The sequence below is a fragment of the Sardina pilchardus genome, chromosome 21 (genome assembly GCF_963854185.1).
Source record: "Sardina pilchardus chromosome 21, fSarPil1.1, whole genome shotgun sequence".
In the NCBI taxonomy this organism is placed as follows: domain Eukaryota; kingdom Metazoa; phylum Chordata; class Actinopteri; order Clupeiformes; family Clupeidae; genus Sardina; species Sardina pilchardus.
Genome location: NC_085014.1, coordinates 24,242,061 through 24,261,835, shown reverse-complemented (window position 1 = coordinate 24,261,835; position 19,775 = coordinate 24,242,061). Strand labels below are relative to the sequence as shown.

The following is a 19,775-nucleotide window of genomic DNA, read 5'->3' as shown; positions in this document are numbered from 1 at the left end:
GCCACAGTAGAAATGAATCCAAGACAGCTAAGACAGAAAATAATGTCCATCTTCGTGGCCCAAACAGGTGTCAAGTGTTGTCTGCCTGCCTGCCTCTGCCTCAAGCGCATCCACCCCCAAACACACATATTCATGATAAGACCAACAGGAAAGTAGTAGATTAATGTGGTGGGCAGAAGTTTGTGGAATTAGACAAAGAAACAGCTGTCAACTCTTCAATTCGAGACCGTGACTGTGAAACACCACTATTCACATGGTATTCACCCGACAATCTAGGGCAGTTTCCCCGAAGGACTATAGGTGAAAAAAATGAGGAAAGTACACCATGATGGGAAGGTCTGAATAACAGACCATGAAGATTATGTTAGACACTGTTCAAGAATCTCTATATTTGCCTTTAAGGAATAAATAATTTACAGAATGAGAGAGAGGACCAAGGCCAAAAAGACTTCATCTAAGGCCAGCAGCTATCTTCAAATCTTGTGAAGCCATTAGGTTTGGTACAGGAGGAACACATCTCACGGCCCAGCAGAGATTTTTCCTACCTAGCGTCTCCAAACTTTGGCAGACCTTGCGTGCGTGGTGGAGAGACATTACAGGTTTCAAGAGCCCCTTCAGACAGGAACTCGGCTCGGAGAGGATAACTGTGCTCCTGCCACAAATCTTTCCGCCTTCCTGCTCGGGACAAGAGTTAAGCGACAAATGGCTTTTAACATTAAACACCTATTCAGTGTCAGGGAGCGCAGAGTAAACAGAGCAACGAGACTAACTCCAGATCAGTGGTGTGCGCACGCTCACGTCCAGGTCCGCCGCCCCCCCCCCCTCTCCCCACGACACCTACACCCGGCCAGCTCATCTCACCACTCTCCACACATGCAGGTCAAGACAACGACGGGCTTCAGACAGCCATGTCTGTCCTAGTCATTTGGGCAAAAGGTTGCAGCAGGAGCAGTGCTTTTTACAGTGTGCTGGCCTGATGGAAAACCGTCCATTCTCCCTTCTCTGTCTCTCAGCAACAAGCAGCTGTGTGCTTCTTGTAAACCAGGTGTCTGGCAGAGGCCAGGGTTGGGCCTGTTCTGAGCCCGGAGAGCCTGGGGTATGCTGTGGGCTGTGGACTTTACAGCAGGTGTGTGCTGGGTCTGAATGGGCCTCTTACATAAGCATGAATTTGAGTAATGGTGAATTTCAATAGAAGAGGGCAAACTGAGGCAACAATTTGAGCAAAAACTTAAGACTAGAGTGCACTATTTTGAAATCCCAAAACTTGAGTAACGCTGATGATTAGTTTCGCTCATCACTTAACACGTAGTCAGCGCGGCACTGTGTCTTAAGCTTGTCTATAGGCACAGCCTGTGTATGTTTTTACAGATGCCCCACTCACACGTCAGCGATGTGGACTCCAGCTCGTTCCCTTTATGAGTCAATCACATAAACACGCACACCTGAGGTTGATGTCACCTCTCTCACCATCCCTAACACACACACACACACACACACACACACACACACAGAGACACAAAGATGAAAAACTCAGTCTTGTATTCTCCCTTTTTTATTATGTGAAATAGGTCTTTTTTTATATATAAACTTATAAAACAAATCTGGAAGATCCTTTAAATACAGCTTATCTGTACAAGGTTTTTTGTGCACAGGTTTCTGCAGTGCTTAGCATGGTTCTCAGTCGAAACCCACCAGCGATTGTTAGCTTGGCCTTGAGAGGGAGAGTCAGTCGCTCGAGTAGAAAGAACAGCAGCAGCAGGAAAACAGGGAGGGCTGATGACGCTTTTTAATGGCTTTTTTTTTCACTCTTGACGAGACTTTGTTATCATGTTAACTCCTGGAACACAGAGTTCTTTCACAGTAAATGTATTCAGCATTGCGTGCGAAGTTAAGACAAAACGTGTTTTTTTTTTTTTCTCCCTTCCTCCCCGTTCTTTCGCCTTCTTCTCGTGTCATTCGTTGATGCACACAAACACCAGACATGCACCAATCTCTTCACCTGTTGAGCTTCCTGTGGAAAACTCTCTCCAAAAAAACAAAACAAAACGGGGTGCAACCCCCTCATCCCAGATCCGGAGCGCCCTTCCCCGCAGGCTCTCCCTCTAACACACATTCCTGGAGTTTCTCATTTTCCACCTCTGGTCACCAGCAGAGTGGTGGCAGTGCGGGGGACGATAACTAAAGATGCTGCCATGACTACAGGTTGGTCAAGGACTGGGTTTGAGGGGTGGACATTCGGCCACTTAGTTGTGGGTCATATGAAGGGATGAGTTCAGCCATGACCCGCTCACCTCTCACGCTCTTCAGTAACGGTAACAAGAAAAAAACCCAAAAACTTTGATAGCTCTATGAAATCGCGATCCCTTTTTTTAATCCTTAGAAAAACAGAACTAAAGAGGGAGAAAAGGTAACCAAGGATTCTGATACTTCCACAGGTGTGCAAGGGGCCTCCAAAAATGTTCACCCAAAAGACCCCAACCCCGTGTCAGATCTCAAGAGTAGAGCCAAGTGAAGTAAGAGTAAAGAGCACAGGAAAGAGGTAAATTAAAATAAAGCAAAAATAAATAAAATAATAATAATAATAACAATAATAAAAAGAAAGAGACAGAGGTTACAGATTGAGATATTTCTAAGGGCACTTCTAGCCTTGCCGGTGGGTGCTCTTGGAAAGCGTGCTTCCTCCTCTCTCAGCACTGGAGGTAGGTGAGAGAACAGAACTTTCAAAACAAAAGAAAACAAAAGAAAACAACAACAAAAAAAACAAAGCAAACAAAAAATAATAAAAACTTGGTACTTCGCCAGCTAGCAGTATAAATCTTCCACACAAGCAAAAAAAAGAGGGCTTGTAGACACTTTTGGGGGGGGGGGGATCAACCAACACAACAGGGAACAGAAAACTATTTCTGTTTGATCGCATCACTTCATACGCAACTGAAAGACCAACCAACAAATCAACCAACCAATCAACCAACCACAACCTAGTGAATGTTCACCAAGCACAGCACGTTCCTCTACTGGAAACCAACCTCTAAAGAAACCCACGGTGTGCACTCTGCACTCTGCTCACGGGGCTGAGCGCTCCTTGGGAGCAGCAGCGTAAGGCGAGTCTACATCTCATCGTCGTCCTCCTCCTGCAGCAGCACAGCCACAGAGGGAGTCCTGGGGGGAGGGGGGGGAGGGGGGAGGCCAACTCACACACATGACAACACTCTGGGGTTGGACACCTGAAAAGAAACTGAGGGAAAGCCTGACGCTTCATCTGACATAAACATACTTCTTTTAAGAAACAGACACTCATCATTTCTCTCTCTCTTTCACGCTCTCTTTCGCTCTCTCCTCTTCAGTCCTCTGGTCATGGTGCTTGTGGTAAGAGACAGGGCAGCATCTTCTATGCTCTTACACCTCTCCCTCTCCTAAAGGTCTTCTTGCACCCCCACCCCCGTAGACTGTAGCACAGACCAACGTGCGGAGGTGAGACGAGAGGTCGTCAGTGTGGAGGATCTCCTCTGGAGCACCTCCACCTTCACCTCCACCTCCCCTTCACCCCTTTCCTCTTCAAATGAGTCTCTATACCCCATCCCACCGCCCTGCTACCACCCTCGCCTGTGGGGGCAGGACGGTGGGCAGGGGACGGGCAGGAGAGCCGAGGCACTAGATGTAGTCGTCGTCGATGGGCTGGCCGCGGGCATCGCAGTAGTGGATGAAGACCACCACCAGCCGCTGGAAGACGCCGCGCCGCGCCTGCCGGCGCTCCGAGATCTCCTCGCCGATGGTCTCCATGCAGATGTCGGCCGACAGCTGGCCCTTTCGCCGCGGAGCGTAGATGGTGGCTACGTGGAGCAGGGAGAGGAGGAATGTTAGCCGCGGGATAGAACCATATACATAAGTTAAACAAAAAGCTCAACAAATAGTTTCTGACTCTATGCATCCCTTGTCTAGGGAGTTCATTAAAATGCCCTCAGGTAGACGTTTCAGAGCTGCAACTGCAACAAAAAACATTTACAAAAAATCATTCATACCAACTGCAATAACACTTCTAAATTCAAAATAGGCTTTTTCATATTTGTATACTCTGCTGCTTCTGTATTGTGACTGTGAGTTGTCTGTGTATTTATTAACTGTGTCTTTGATGTATTTATTGTATTTATGTTTTAATTTATGTTTTAACAACTACCTGTGGAGCCAAAGACAAATTTCCACATCTGTGGACTAATAAAGTCTTTATTATTATTATTATACATACTGAGGGCACATAAAACTTGTACGGGAAGCAATACAGACTCATCCACACTGACACACAATGATGGTTTATAGCTTTACGCAATGGTAAATTGGATTATAGTTATGGTATAGTGAAATTATAGTTTTAAGCTATGGCTATCAGGTATGGGTATGAGTACACAGTGTGCTATAACAACAGTGACATTGGGAGTGATTTGAGAATAGAAACTAGAGCCTGACCGATAAATTGGTCGCCGATATAACTGGCTGATGTTAGCTAGTTGCTAAACTATCGGTATCAGCATTCATAACGGCTGATAACTACTTTAACATTAAATAACGGAAAACAAAATATTGATCTTCATTTTGGCCGATTTGCCCTCACTTTTATATCTGCTACTTTACAGCACACATGTAGCTTCCACTTGCCCTTTTCAACAGAAATGATCACCACCAACTGGTGTTTTTAGTGTAGTTTTTGTACAAAATTGGTCGCATGAAGTGGAAAAAATAGGCATCCCTTGTACATTCTAGCTAGGTCACGGTTGCAGCACGGTTCAAGCCTGCTGGTTGCTGTAACCTGTTAACATTGGTGCCGAAATTAAATTCAACAGCCGTTCCGTAGATGCCATGCAGGCAATGTGCTCAGGCCTTAAGTTATATGAGAGTATGAACATTATCTTACATTATGTCACTTTCCTTTCCAATCGCACAAAGCATTGCTTATAGGCAGCTTATTCCTTTACTTTTTCATTTGTAGCCCGTCACATTTATTAAGTCAATGTTTCCTCACTGGCACAAACCTGTCTCTCAACAACCAATTACAAAGCAAGCTTGTGCATGACAACTGAGGTCAGCCATAGCAATGGAATCTTTTTCTGGTCCTAAGATTTGTAGCTTTTTCTCTCAAGAGACTCTGTAGCTTTGTGAACAGGATGTTTTAGAGGCACAAGACAAAAATATATACAGTAGAAGCCCAGATGACTACTAGATGCTGAAGCAACATGATGATTGGCTGGAATTCTTTAATAAAAACATTGAACTGACAGCTAGAGGATCATGAGGAGCAATTCCCTGAATGTGGAAGAAGTGTACAAGATCAGATCATGAATGCGCCTGATATGAGAATACACGCTAACAGCTAATGTCAAATATCACTAGTAGTGATTGACTGCGCTTCACTAACTCTCATGTGGATAATGTTTCATATTACATTACCCATACTAGCATCTCATATGGATAATGTAATGCTAATATTAATAAATATCTTTGCTCTATCAGTAAAGTGATGAGGGTCATGGAGAAGTTTAAAAGTTCTCATGTCACTGGGGCGTACTGTACATCACGCAACAAACAGGCAAAACAACACAATCAAAGGCAGTGACTCACTGCTTTCATCATCTTCAAAGTCGTAGCGCGCGTAGCTGTTGGGCTCCGCCGCGCGCAGCGTCCGTAGCCAGGGGAAGTCAGTGATCATGGTGTACGGCGCGCCATCCACCGCACCTACAGGCCCCAGAACAGTGAGAGATGGAGGAGGAGGAGGAGGAGACGTGAGGAGGGTTTCCGAGGGAAAGGGTCAAGTTTATAATCACACACAACACAGCAGTGGGGGCGACCAGTGGTCATGGGAAATCTCTATATGATAAACTGGGGGTGCTTAGATGGGGGAGTGGGGAGGGGTGTGTGTGACCCAAAGCCTCCCAAACTGAATCCATCTCACTGTTATGACATTAGCTTTAGGGAGGTGGAGAGGGGGGTGGGGGTGGGGGGTGGAGAAGGCCCCGAGGTCAGATGCGTGTGGAGGGTTCTATTTATATTTCACAGGATGTGTGGAGCACGGAGACCCTGCGTCTCTGAGGGGCTGGACCCCACTTCCGCTCACCCTCCAAGGTGTAGATGTCTCGCCCCCAGGGGTAGTTGGGATACTTCTTCACATCCTCTTCCGTTCGCGTGGCCTCCGGGAAAAACTCGTACTTGATGAGTTCCCTGTTGACAAAATGAAAATAAATTCACTAGGGGTTGGGTGATGAAATGCAGTGTCTTTGGCCCAGGATTGTGTTCTGCTGTCCTGATCCTCAGCTAATCATTAAAATATCCAGCGTGGGGACAGTAGTACCACCTGGTGGCCACTCTGTGACTTGCACATTGAGTTCTTCACTGAAAACACAATAATTGGTTTGGTTTGGTTTGGTTTGGTTTACTTTACTCCCTTATACTCCCCTGCTCATGGTCCTTGAAGCGTAACGTCAGCCACCTTTGCTGGGAGGGACATGACAATCAACTTGGAAGCGTTCAAACCCAAACAAACGCAATTTCCTCACATATAACTGACTGAATCACAGACACCAAATAAATCTAATCCATTTGAATTCATGTGTGTGTGTGTGCGCGTGTGTGTGTGTTTTTCTTGATCACACAATGTCTGAGGGAAGGCTAATCTGGCGCTGTGCTGGGGATGTGTGAGTGTCCAGCGGAGTGAGTGAGTGAACCGTGCGGTCAGTAAACAGCGTGTTTCCTGTGCAGCTGCTGGGAGCCGAGGGGCCGAGGCGGCCGACACTCACTGGCTGATGTTGGCGATGGTGTCCATCCAGCTCCGCACGCGCACCTTGTTCCTGACGTTGGGCGGGTTGCTGAACTCGTGGATGATGGCGATGTGGTAGGGGTACGGGCCGCTGAACAGCATCTTCTCCAGCGCCAGAGAGTTGATCTGCGGGGACAACACGGTCATCGGAGTCTGCCTGGGCTCCTGCTGACCCAGGAGCTTTAGAGTGATGCACCAAGGACAACATTTATCTCTCTCCATCACTGGGGTTGGAAGAGCTAGATTTTCACTGGAAAAGTGGACCCCTCCAAAACAGGCAGTTCAACCTGCACCTCTTTTAATACTTTCCCAACACAGTCCCTCCCATTACATTCCACAAATACACAGCGTATTTATGACTCAATTTTCTGTTCAGCTCAAAAAAAAACCTCTATCCCACTTACAGTATCATTTAAACCAACCCAGCCAAACCACTATGCTATGGTGTGAGTAGTTAAAGGTTAAAGGTCGTGAGGGGTCGCCGGTGCTGCGGAGCAGGTCTGACCTGCTGCATGGGCCTCATGTAGATGATGCGGTTGCGCTCCGGGGGCATGCGCAGGATCTGATCCAGGACCTGCTCCATGTCCAGCTTCTTGCACTGGGCGTAGTCGAAGCGGTTGACGATGGGGGCGTTCTCCACCTTCAGGTACTTCAGCACTCGGCAGCGGGTGGCTGGAGACGCAAGCGGACAACGGCAGGACGGAACACACAGTGAATGGGTAACCACGGAAACCTACACGGCAACAGCTTTTTATAAATAATATTAAACCACAGGTTTGGGCTTCACTGCGGACACATGCACTATACTATAGGACTATAGAAGCTCTACCACTACTTATTTCACTGCATATTTTCACTTAGTTTTTGAAAAGCCTAACAACATTTGTTATCATTTTACTTCTCAGAGTGGCAAGTCTGGCAAGCATCAACATAGTCATAGAAAAATGCTCATCATGGAACTATTTGACTGGTTGTAATGGCTGAAACTGAAAATAGAGAGGCAATTTTCTGTTCTCTTCTCAATACTGCCCTACAAAGCAAGAAAGCAGTAACTGCGTTTTTGGTCTATTTTTTTTATTATAATTTTCATGACATTCAACTTGTTATTAAGATTGATGTTTACCAAAAATAAGTTAATGTAAAGTAACAAAACCTCCACATGTCCAATAATTCACCTACAACTACTTAGGCTGGACAGCAGGATAACTTTAAAGTTCAGTTGGCAGTTACTGCCTTTTTGCTTTGTAGGGCAGAAGCAATAGCAGTGGAATAATCAAATGCTTCACAATTCACTCCTGGGGAGATAATAGTGCTGTACTTCATGGAAAATACTATACCACCCAAGGTGAGGGCTATTTTTCGCACGTCTGAATGGTCAGTCATTATTCGTTCAATATGTGACTCAGAGGCTTACTCACCGTGGACAAACATCATTTTGGGGCAGTCTCTCAGCACCAGGTCTGTGATGCCACAGTTTGTGAGGGTGATTCCAACCAGGTTTTTGGACTTTAGTGTTAGCACCTTCAGGACAGAAAAAGTAGAGCGCGCACACACACACACACGCACACGCACACACGCACACACACAAAATTAGGCTCTAATGTGTGAATCTCCTTTTTTATCAGCGGAAATGAGGATAGTGATGAAGAGGAGGATGAGGAAGGCACTTGCCTGTACGTGGTCATCTTCGGTCACTGGGTCACTGGTGCTGGTGGACTTGTCCGCTGTGCGTTTCCTCTTCACTGTGACCCGAGGCTTTGGTTTGGACAGCTCTAAGCAACAGGGAAGAGTACCCATATTTAGGAGCATACGGAAGCTCTAAACTGAGCATCCTAACTCCTATTATAATACCTTGCGCCACTGTTTAGTTCAACAATATTTTGGCTTACAAACATGGTTGGAGTCCTCAGCTTAACCATTACAGAGGTTTTTAATCTAAAACTAGATAGCTAGAAGTTCTAGTAGTTATCTAGTTTTAGATTAAAAACCTCTGTCTAGTCTAGAACCAGCAGACTTCAATCATCAACAGCACAGGTAAAACCTACATGCTGCTGCTCTTCAGACATTCAACAGAGATGTTTAATAGAAAATCCACTAGCAGTTCTCGGTGTTGTGAACTCTATGGTCCTTGTTACCGTTTCTTTCTATTCTGCAGAGGCAGAGAGGGTGACCTCAATTCATAAACCCAATTCACATCAGAAACATTTGCAACATTTGTGATGAGACGAGCTACAACAAACAAATGAGGGGTTCAAACCAGTGCAACTACTTGCAATAACAAACATTTTTCCATAACGCTTTTGTTACAACACTCGTATCCAGATATGAACTACCAGTTAACCAACTATCTGATAAGCAAATGGTCAGTAAAATTACTTTTTTATGACTTTATTAGCATACCGGTTTTGACTGATGCTATGCAGACACTAGCGTTTTTCAAACCTGAGTTTATAAGTATTTCTCTGCCTTCTCTGCCACTGCTGGACTGACTGAATGACAACAACATGTCCCAAACACTATGAGGTGCATTGTTTAACTCCTCCCACTGAAACTCGTCACTGCAATGGTTTCGTCTCGTTGCAAATCTTGGTGTAAATTGTCTGCAAGAGCTTAGCGACCGTGACGATGACCCGTAAGAGCTCACCTGACTCGGAGACCAGGGGCACTGCCGAAAGCCGACTGCGGGAGCGTGTGATTGGCCGCCGGGGGATCTCGCCCGGCAGACACCTGTGCTGCTGCTCCTCCTCTTCCTCCTCGTCTTCGTCGTAGTCCAGGCCGTTGGCCGGGGTTCCCCCCGCATGATCCCCGGTGCCCTCCGCCCGCCCCGGCCCTCCCTCCGTGCCGCCGCCCTGCCCGCCCTCCTCCTGGCTGTCGGCGTCCTCCCTCCAGCGGATGGAGCCCACGTAGGCCCCCGCCCCTGGCACCTGCCCACCACCTCCACCTCCACCTCCACCTCCGCTGTTGCCCGCGCTGCGCTCGGGGGCCTCCGTGGCGGCCTTCATGTCCGCTTTGATCTGCTCGCTGGTCACCTGGCAACCCTTCTCGCAGCTGGGCTCCTGAGGGGGCGGGCCTCGCCGCCGCAGCGGCGTCTTTCCTTTACCTGGAACGAGCACGGGGCAGCCAATCAGCAAAGACTACACAACACCAGAGCTAGCCAATCACGGGTCTCCCAAACCTCCACTTCAACAAATGACCTATGGCGTGTCAGCCTAAACACTACAGCGGAGATGAGGAATGTTGACGTGCAGGACGTTAGCTGTACTCACTGCTGTGTGGGGCGGGGACCTCGGAGCTGGAGCTCTTGGGCCTGGTGTCTGGCTCTGCGTACGAGGGCTTCGACGGGCCAGGAGGCTGAGCCCGCACCCGAGCCTTCTCCTGCTCCTCCTCATCCTCACTGTCCGAGTCCAGCACCACCACCGGCTGCTTCTTCACGGAGGACTGCACCCCGCTGGGCCCTGCAGCAGACACGGTGGCAAAGATGAGAAAACACACCTAGTGCTCAAAGTGTGTGTCTGTGTGTGTGTCTGTGTGTGTCTGTGTGTGTCTGTGTGTGTCTGTGTGTGTCTGTGTGTGTCTGTGTGTGTCTGTGTGTGTCTGTGTGTGTCTGTGTGTGTCAGGACATGCTCTGATCATTTTGAAACTGTATGCAGTGTTCAAGTGGCATTTCCCTCAGACCTGCTTGCTCCTCGTCCCCCTCTGCTGGCCGAGCGGGCTGGCTGGGGCCAGAGGCACTGTGCTCCGCATCAGCCACCTCCATCACCACCGGGTCCGGGACAGCATTGTCCTGCACCACCCCATCCATCCCTCGGATGTCTGCACAGCAACAAACACACACATGTACACATCTAACATGTAACATCACACATGTGCACTAATGTGCAAGCACAGCAGATGACGATTTGATCCGTCTCATCTAGGTAATACTACTTAGCTCTTTTGCTAACTCTGGCACATTTACATTTTGAGTGTAAACAAAGAATGTTAATTGATGTGCATTATCCCTTTTAAATAAACAAATAAAATACATTTCTAAACAACATAAATTAGCATATATGGTCAACATTCTGAAGACCAAGGGTTAGGCTGTACACCCTAGAGCAGGATACATACAAATATGACTCATACACACACACTCCCACACTCAAAGTAACTGTGGGCCATCTCCCATAAGGCCATCGTTAAGTTCCGGTCTGTTCTAAATCCTGTCCTCTGCCGGTGCCGGTGAGAGGGCACCGTTGTCGGGGGAGCTACCTTCAGGTCGCTGCGGCGGCGGCTGATGGGGGACGGGCGCCGCTGCTTCCTCGTCGTTGTGCGGTGGAATGTTGGCGGCGGCGTCGTTGTTGTTGTTGTTCTGGTGGTTGTTGTTATTGTTGTTGTTGTCGTTGTCGTTGTTGGAGTTCTGGTTGCTCACCAGCGCCGAGGAGACGCCGATGCCGGTGCCTGCGCTCAGGCCCACCCGCGCACAGCCCTGTGAGGAGACAGGCCTCAGATCAGTACTGGAGCGATCTGGAGTGATCAGGCAGGTGAGCAAACAGTCCTGTATGGACAGAGGTCACCGCGGTCGCAATTCACCCAGTTCACCTGCTCAAGAGAGCTGTTTGCTTCAGTTAGATAGCAGTGCTTTGAAGGGTTAATGAAAAAGCTTGAGAGACATTGGATCACAAACATACTCAGAGGAGGAGAGTGCAGGCATGGGGATGGGTGCAAATGGAGATGTTTTCATAATATTTTATATCAGGCCTGAGATGTAATTCAAGCTTAGTGGGTAACTGATCTCATAGTCTGTCTATAGAGAATGTAATTTGTGGCTGGAGTGCAATTAACAGAAGCTCTCTTGTGGTCAGGGATCAATGCAAAACGCACAGGGTACGGTACGATAGTGGGGACTACGCTGGACTAACCTTGGGAGGCTCCCGGAACATCTGGTCCAGAGAGATGAACTCCAGGCTGGGCAGCAACTCGATGAATTGGCAGAAGGAGTCCAGCTTGACCGCATGACAGCGCACCAGTGTGAGGTCCACCAGCCGGCTCCAGCGCGAGTGGTCTGCACACGAAACACACAAACACAAACAAGTCACCCCCATATGAACAGAAAAGTAGTAGATACACAGACAAGACATATGTAGCATTGCTTGTAGACATTGGTCATCGTTTCTACCCCACAAATTGTTTTTAAATGTAAGCTATTCATGGGTTTCATCCAGTTCCTTTCCACAGGTGTATACAATCAAGCACCTTGATTATGAATGCAGACTGCATGGTGCTTGATTAATTCACCTGTGGAAAGGGACCTGATGAAACCCATGAATAGCCAAGCTTTGTGAGAACGTCATAGAAATGTTGTAAAATTATTTAAACAGATTAAGACAGCCACTGCTATGGTTAGATAGATTTAAGCAGATGCAGTGAAATTGCTACCTTGGCAAGGCCACCTGGTTTTTGTACGCTCACGGTAGAATTCCAACTCCAATTCCAAAACTGTCCCTCAGCACATTCACTGTTGAAATGTTGATTGGTTGGACTGTTCTGCCACGTCCAGTGACTATGCAACAATACCACTAAAACTAATGGTTTTTGGCTATGCTATTTGCCGTTTTCTTCAACATCCCCACGTGCCAACATAAACCGTAACCTAGGACACTGTATCTGAACACAAACACTAACTGTAAGCCATTACGATGACAGCCTCAACATGTCCGATCACACCCCTTCTCCTAAACACATTAATTACCAACAATGGTCAGCAATTACTCAGTTCAGGATTCTGAATGAAGGGGAAACATGTCAAAATGGTCACCCAGCGCCAGACCTACAGTACAGATCTCTGCGTTTGACAAAAAGGAAAACACACAAGTGCATGCACACACTGTGCAGCGCCCGTGCTTGTGAGGCTGCTGCACGTTGCAGATCCTCGTGAACGGGACAGCCTACTGTGACTCAGCAGTGGTCTAGCCTGTCTGAGCTATGGATTGGGTTTGGACAGACAGCACTGATGTAATTTAAATCAAATGCTAACTGCCCGTCCTTTTGAATGCGGCTGGAGAGGACGACTGTGCTAGAGCAAGGAGAGACCTGACATGTTTAGGAGTAGACACCAACACTGCGCAATAACTGCTAATGGCGGACACAAATAGCAAATAACCGTTCAGGGTGAACACGTTATGATAATGAGGCTTTGTTCTGTACCTGTTATCCAGTTGTGAGGGTTGTGTAGATGAGGGCAGTTGTAAATAACAAGGTACTTTATGGAGGTGAACACCTCGTTGACAGCTTTCATTCCGATGTCAGTGATTATCCCTGGGTTCTCGATCACGTCGGCCAGACCGTATTTCACCAACTCATTGTGGCTCATTTTACCTGAAGGGGAAAGCAGAGATTCAGACCACATAGTAGAAGTCATTGTATTCACACTTATCGCACAATCACAGTTCACAAATGACTTGTTTCTGACAACAAAGCAGAATGGATAGCCGAGGTGCCTGGATGACCAGACAAATAACTTTAAATGTCACAACAACAAGGTTGCATGCTGTTGCAACACACCCAAAATATGATAACAGTAGGGGAAGGGATAGGCAGACACATCCCAACCTGCACTGAAATAGTCCAACTGCAGACATGGTCAACTAAAATATCGGTGGCATCATGCAGAAATTACACAAAAAAGAAATGGGTTGCATGCTGCCTATCTGTAAATACTACAAAACGAGTCTACAGTCTAAATGTGCAGACTTTCATTTTACATTTTACTGCATTCTCACAGAGGATGAGTCTGATGTCTATCGTCTTCGCTGAAAGGAAAACATGGCAAAACAACACAGGATCTTTTTTTAGATGCAAGTTCCTGTTTATTCCTCCCTCTTTCACTGGGATTTAACATACGTGCTCGTGTTGGCTCATGCCTGACACGCTCTTCTGCTTTGAATGCAGAACTAAGCGGCGACGAACCAGCAATCTGTGATCTGACATGATGAATGCATTAGTGCCGTTTGCTTAAGAACAGCACACGACCACACACAGCAGGTCGCATTTTAACAAGCAGGGACTGGACGAAATTAGGCCGAGTGAGATTCTAAATAGATGGGTAATTTAACGCAAGTATGCTCTGGTATACTTATAGAATTGACTGATGGCCTACTTGAAGGATTATTTTTCTAGGTCTTGATGACAACCCTTATGTCTGCTTACACCCGCAAACACATGTTTTGTCAAGCTATTTCCCAGTGTCTACAGATAACTAATCCATCCATCACGAAAGAGATTACATTCAAGTCATTACTAAAACTCAAAAGTCAAGGGAGCTTTGCAACAGAGAGACAAATATGATTAAATTGGTTATTTTTCTACTTAAGGAGTAAGAGTCCATCATCAGAAGTGAGCACTTGAAAATAAGCTTTGTTAAAAAATATTCCCATTTTATGCGATAATCCTGTCAAACAAAAATGATTGTGAAAACGACTTACATTGCAACAGGAACTCGTCGACATATCCCAGGTGCAAAGTCTCAAACTGGGGAAACTCCAGTTCAGCCATCTTCAGTGCAGAGAACACTCCATCTTTGGTTAGGGAGGGTTGGATTCGAACTTCATGGAGCCTAAGGGACACACAACACCCACACTACTCAGAATGGCTCTCTTGTGTCCTGTGCTGTGACCTGTGGTCCACATAGTCCACATAGTCCACTGACCAAGTGCACCAAACTGATGGGGTTCGATCTTACCGGCGTGCGGCAGTAATTATGAGGTAGCCCAGGTCAACTTCAAGTGCATTCTTACAGGCTCCAAATACTATAGTGTGCAAATTACGAAACCCTCCTGAAACAAGAGAATTCGCAGTCAGCATGGCAAACTTCAACAGAGGCGGTCAAAGCAAGAAAATCCATCATTGTGTGCTGGATAGCAAACAGATCAAGAGTAAAGTAAACGTCATTTCACTTTAACACAAAAAAACTCAGAGCTTCATCAGAACCAGAACCAGATCCATCCCCTGTATCATAACATCATTGTACATTTCATATGATGATGCTAAATTCCATAAAATTATTTGTCTTCTTTATCATCAAATTCTTCAATAGGCTGAACATAAAAGCCTTGACTAAAACAGCTGTTAGGCTTATGTCAACCACCCCGTGGGTCAACCCTGAACCACACTCTGGGTCAACCCCTGAACTACACTCTGGGTCTGCATAGAACCACCCCCTTGCCGGTCAGCACAGAACCACCCCCTTGCCGGTCAGCATAGAACCACCCCCTTGCCGGTCAGCACCGGTCTGTTCCTCACCCGACCGCCAGCTGTCCTCCACCACGTGCTGAATGAGCCCCCCCAGGAAGGGCACCCGCACGAGCTCCAGGTGCTCCAGGTTGCGGGCCGAGGCCAAGCCGGTCACCAGGGGCACGTACTTCAAGGAGTTGGTGGGCCCGGCGCAGTTCCTCATGACGAAGGTGCGGAGGCTCACGCACAGGAAGTCTTTGAAAGGCTGAGGCTTGGTGAGGCGCACCCACTTCAGGTACAGGTGTCTCAGCATGGACACACAGGGGATCTCTGGCACATTGACCCCTTCGAGGCAAAACACCAAACACGCTTTGGGATTACAACTTCATCAACATGGCAGTGAACAGCCAAGTAATAACGGATATCTGCTGGGAATTGCAATGGCAGAGACCCACAACTGCGATATTAAGAAAACACCTACCAACAAGGTGTAGGGTCTGGATTTTGGCGGCGGCTGGAATGGTGAGCTTGTTCTCGGGGGGTATAGGAAAGGCTCCATTGCGGTTGCGAAACTTTCCCAGGATGTGCACCTGGGGCATGTAATTCCAGATGGCCTCCACAAGCTCCAAGTGAGACGTTTCAACTCCCTGGGCAGAGGGGGGGGAAGAAATGTTACACTAGCAAGGATCACCTAAGGTATTGATGCATGACTTAAATAAAGCTGTACACATGACTAAAGGGCTGTTCACACCAAGAGGAATGACTGTAACGGCAAAAGATATCACTGTAGCTAATATGAATAACCACGTCCACACATCTATCTATAAATCACAGCAACACATCTGTGCATGTGTGTGTGTGTGTGTGTGTGTGTGTGTGTGTTGCATATCTGTCGAATAGTTCGTCTGATTGATTTCAAACTTGGCAAGTGTCTTGCTACAGGAGAGTAGGTGCCGTGCTAAGCACATACCGGCTCTCGCTGCTCTAAAGAAGCCACTCCCCCTCTCATACAGCGCTGTAGGCCACCAGAGAGGACAGGAGCAGGGCTTTGGTAGAACTGAATATACACGGGTAAAAAGTTAAACGAGTGCAAGATGTGTGGATGATTATCATGTCTGACCTCAACAGCAAAGCCCCCCGCGATTTGCTAGCAGATGATTACGCAGACAACACCCCAACAAACACAGGTATGAGGTGGCTATTCAAAACGCCGTAAAATTGATGTGAAAGAAACTGACACTTCAAATAGCACAGGCTACTTTGGACTGTCTTTAGACTTTGAATTAACAAACAACAATTCAGACTGCAAGGTCCCAAATTGAAACGAGTGCTGATAGTCCCGAATTTAAGGACATTTCCACATGCAAAGCAGCTACAGGCAACAAATGGCAGATATGACGTCACTTATTGGCAACCGTTTTTGTGTCACATCGTTGCACATTCATTCATCATTCCAAAAAATAATTTGCCTTCTCGATCATCAAGATATTCAATAGGCTAAACATTGTCTTAACTGAAAGCTTAAGGCTTATGTCATTTTGATCAGCTACAGAAAATGAGTAGCAGACAGAGCTTGATGTCCCTTTTAAGCGACCAGAGATTGCTTTTAAGTCACATCATTGTAAATTTCATATGATAATGCTTCAGTCCATAAAATGGTTTGTCTTTATCATCAAATTATTCAATAGGCTGAACATACAGTATAGCCTTGACTAATACAGCTGTTAGGCTTATGTCATTTTAATCTGTAAAAAATGCCACATGCAGCCATGTTTAAATTCTGATCACGGCACATTTATTATATTCTGATATAATATTCAGTATTCATTATTGAATGCTTAGCTGGAATAATGTTCTTCCCCATCATCCTATATTTAAAGCAGGTCTACTTGTGGGCATATAATTGGGCTACAGGTTTTCTACAGGAATAGCATTTTAGCATTATTTTTAGTATTTTCTGTTTTTCCCTTTGTAGCATTTTCTTTCCTTGTTTAACCCTTTACTGCTTTTGTGAAAAACTATACTAGCACTGTGCTGTCCATGGTTTTTCTCGTAGACGCTCACACGCCTTCTGTAATATTCTTGTAGGTTCACAGGAATGTTCTGTAGGTCAGTATACAGTGCTATGTTCATAAATAAAAAGTTTAAAAGAATCCATCAAATCTTAGCCATCACATTCATCAACACAAAGGGAGACTTATTTTATCAGTGTGGACACTTTCATTATTACGGCTATCGTTATAGTGATCATTCCTGATGTGAACTGGCCTCCTAAATCAGCTAGTCTGAGCCTAGCCGCACTGACTCACTATCAAATTGGGGCAGGCCTGCAGAGCTTCTAGAACTCCAGGGATGCTGAACGCCTCATATCCTCGGACTCTCCGTCGCTCCAGGTAGCGGGGATGCAGCCCGTACAGCTGCTCCAAGTCAGGCATTTTCTTCAGCAACATGAGGAAACTGGAGTCTGTGAATCCTGGGAACACCACATATACAGTCCATTGTTATTGAATGGTCAGAGAGTGTCTTAATGATGATGCACATTGGCTGTGGTTGTGACTGCACATGAGTGTTTACTGAAAGTTACTTAGTGCTGTTTATACGTGTCCATGAGATAACCACTAAAGTTTGTGTTGCACAAGGAAGGTCGGACATTCTGCTTACCTGATGGCATGTATTCCCACCAACGGCTTGCACACAGGTCTACCACCTTCACAACACGCAAGTACAGGGTCACGGCTTCCCGAAGCTTTCGAGACAAACACTCCATGCACATGATATCTTGCATGGGCAAGTACCTGCAGAGGGATGTGACAGCTTATGTTTAAAGACACATAGGCTTCTTTACATTGAACCATCAAAATGTTTGTGAGGGAGTACGATGGCCATACACAAGAAGATGATGTTTGGCCTTTGGTGACTGACCTGAATATGTGGCAAAGTACTTCATGTGAGAGCTCATTCATGTAATCCTTGGGCTCCTCTTGACTAAGAGGGTCATGAAGGCCCTCATCCAAGTTCTGAATCTTGGTGGACTTCCGCCGCGGGCCCATCATGTCCAGGGTGGTGATATCTTCTCTTGGGGAAGACAACCAACTCCCTCCCCAGCCACTAGACTCTATTTTTCAGGCATGCAACACACACACTCTGGGTCTCAAGTCTGTATAACAAAACAAAAGTGGTTTAGTGGAAGTACATAATTTACACTTATGTCAAATTCCATCAGTATCCTATAGGATTCCACCAAAAGTAGCATTTTAGAACACCTTAAGTTGACAAGACACTCAGCACTGGAGAAATGATACTACTAGTGGGTATTCGTTTAGCTTGCTTGCTCTCTCACTAACTTAGCTAGCAACAACAATGATGACAACGAGCTAGCTCAAGAGCTATGATGCTAACAACTACTGGATGTTTAAGAAGTGATGCAGACACTGACCTAACGATGTAACAAACTAAATAAGATGCTACATCATGACCAAACTGAATGCCATGAATAATCGACGAGAAAAAATATTCAATTGGACAGAAAATAATCCAAACAGTTAAATAAGTCTGAGGCTAGCTGGAGGCAAGTTAGCAAAACTGAAGCAGCAACAACGCTTTGACCACCTCTTTTAAAAACGTAAACGTTTCTCCGTGACATAGCATTACACAGTACACAGATGGAAGTTACATGCACGTAGTCATTAAGACAAAGTAAGACAGCCTTCACCTCTTTGTTTTACTGGCAGTGCATGACGATGATGTGGAGATGCATTAGTTTCTTCACCAATTCACAATAATCTCCGTGGTCAGCTACTTGACACTTCTGAGTTGTTAGCTAGCCAGCTAGCTTCATAACTAGCCAGCGAGCTAGCCAGCTACATCCCCAACACAGGCCTTTCTAAGACAAGTATAAAACAAAGTCCTTAACACCCAATGAGATAATATCTATGTTCTTTGATCTTGGGACTGTCAGCACTACCCTCTCACACCCTTTGTGATGAGTCTAATAGGTATGCACAGAGTGTGTCCACTGTAAATAACAGCCTGAAATCTGCCTCCCTGTGTTCCAGCTGCAGCTTTCAGACGCACTTCCTCCATTAGCTAGTTTCCCCCACCCCTTACGTTACGTTGTGCCTGTGGTGGGAGGGGCCAGGCACAACACGCTTGTTTAAAGAGTTTGCTGACAGTTTGTTGTTTAATCCATAAAGTCAAGGGTTCAACCTGCAGGTAAGAAAAAGTTTTCCTACCAGGTGGTTAAAAAAAAAATACTATTTGGTCTTCTCATCCATATTCCGGAAATACCCTATAATATTGCTGTAGAGAGCAAAAGCTGTTCATTATTTTGTTTAACAACTAGGGATGCGTTGGAGATGGGATGGCCAACACTCAGTGAGAGGCCTACATTGTTCTTGAGACTTTTTAGGATCACAGAAAGTGAGGAGCTTGATATCTCTTTACCTCATTCCTCTGGGGGTAGACCTGAGATTCACACCGGTTAGATCCCTCTCAGCACGCACAGCAGCAACATTTCCCCCAGGAAACTTCAAACCAGGTAGGCTTGGTTGGCTTGGTTGGCAATTGGCTTGGTTGGCCCACACCTACTTTTCCAATTTTAGGCCTGCATTGCATAAAAGCATTTCAGGTGATATGGGTAATGTAAATCAATCGTCTTCCATTAGCAGTTCAAATCTTTGCCCGAACTCATATAGGCCTACAAAGACATACTGAATTCTGACACATTTAGGTAGCCTATGCACCTGCACATGAACAAAAGCAC

At 46.2% G+C, this 19,775-nt stretch overlaps 1 protein-coding gene across 1 annotated transcript; it reads right to left on the bottom strand.

Moving 5' to 3' along the window:
- Positions 1-1,542: 1,542 nt before the first annotated feature.
- Positions 1,543-19,062, bottom strand: fbxo38 (F-box protein 38). The gene is made up of 21 exons (XM_062524298.1): positions 18,726-19,062; positions 17,936-18,170; positions 17,675-17,808; positions 17,323-17,486; positions 15,495-15,660; positions 15,083-15,358; positions 14,523-14,616; positions 14,266-14,396; positions 12,989-13,159; positions 11,704-11,846; positions 11,054-11,270; positions 10,478-10,615; positions 10,069-10,257; positions 9,447-9,902; positions 8,474-8,574; positions 8,221-8,323; positions 7,308-7,474; positions 6,783-6,928; positions 6,104-6,207; positions 5,611-5,724; positions 1,543-3,830 (listed from the first exon to the last, which is right to left on the bottom strand). Exons 2-21 carry the CDS (start codon positions 18,064-18,066, stop codon positions 3,652-3,654), a joined length of 3,324 nt encoding a protein of 1,107 aa, XP_062380282.1. The 5' UTR covers positions 18,067-18,170; positions 18,726-19,062; the 3' UTR covers positions 1,543-3,651.
- Positions 19,063-19,775: the final 713 nt, after the last annotated feature.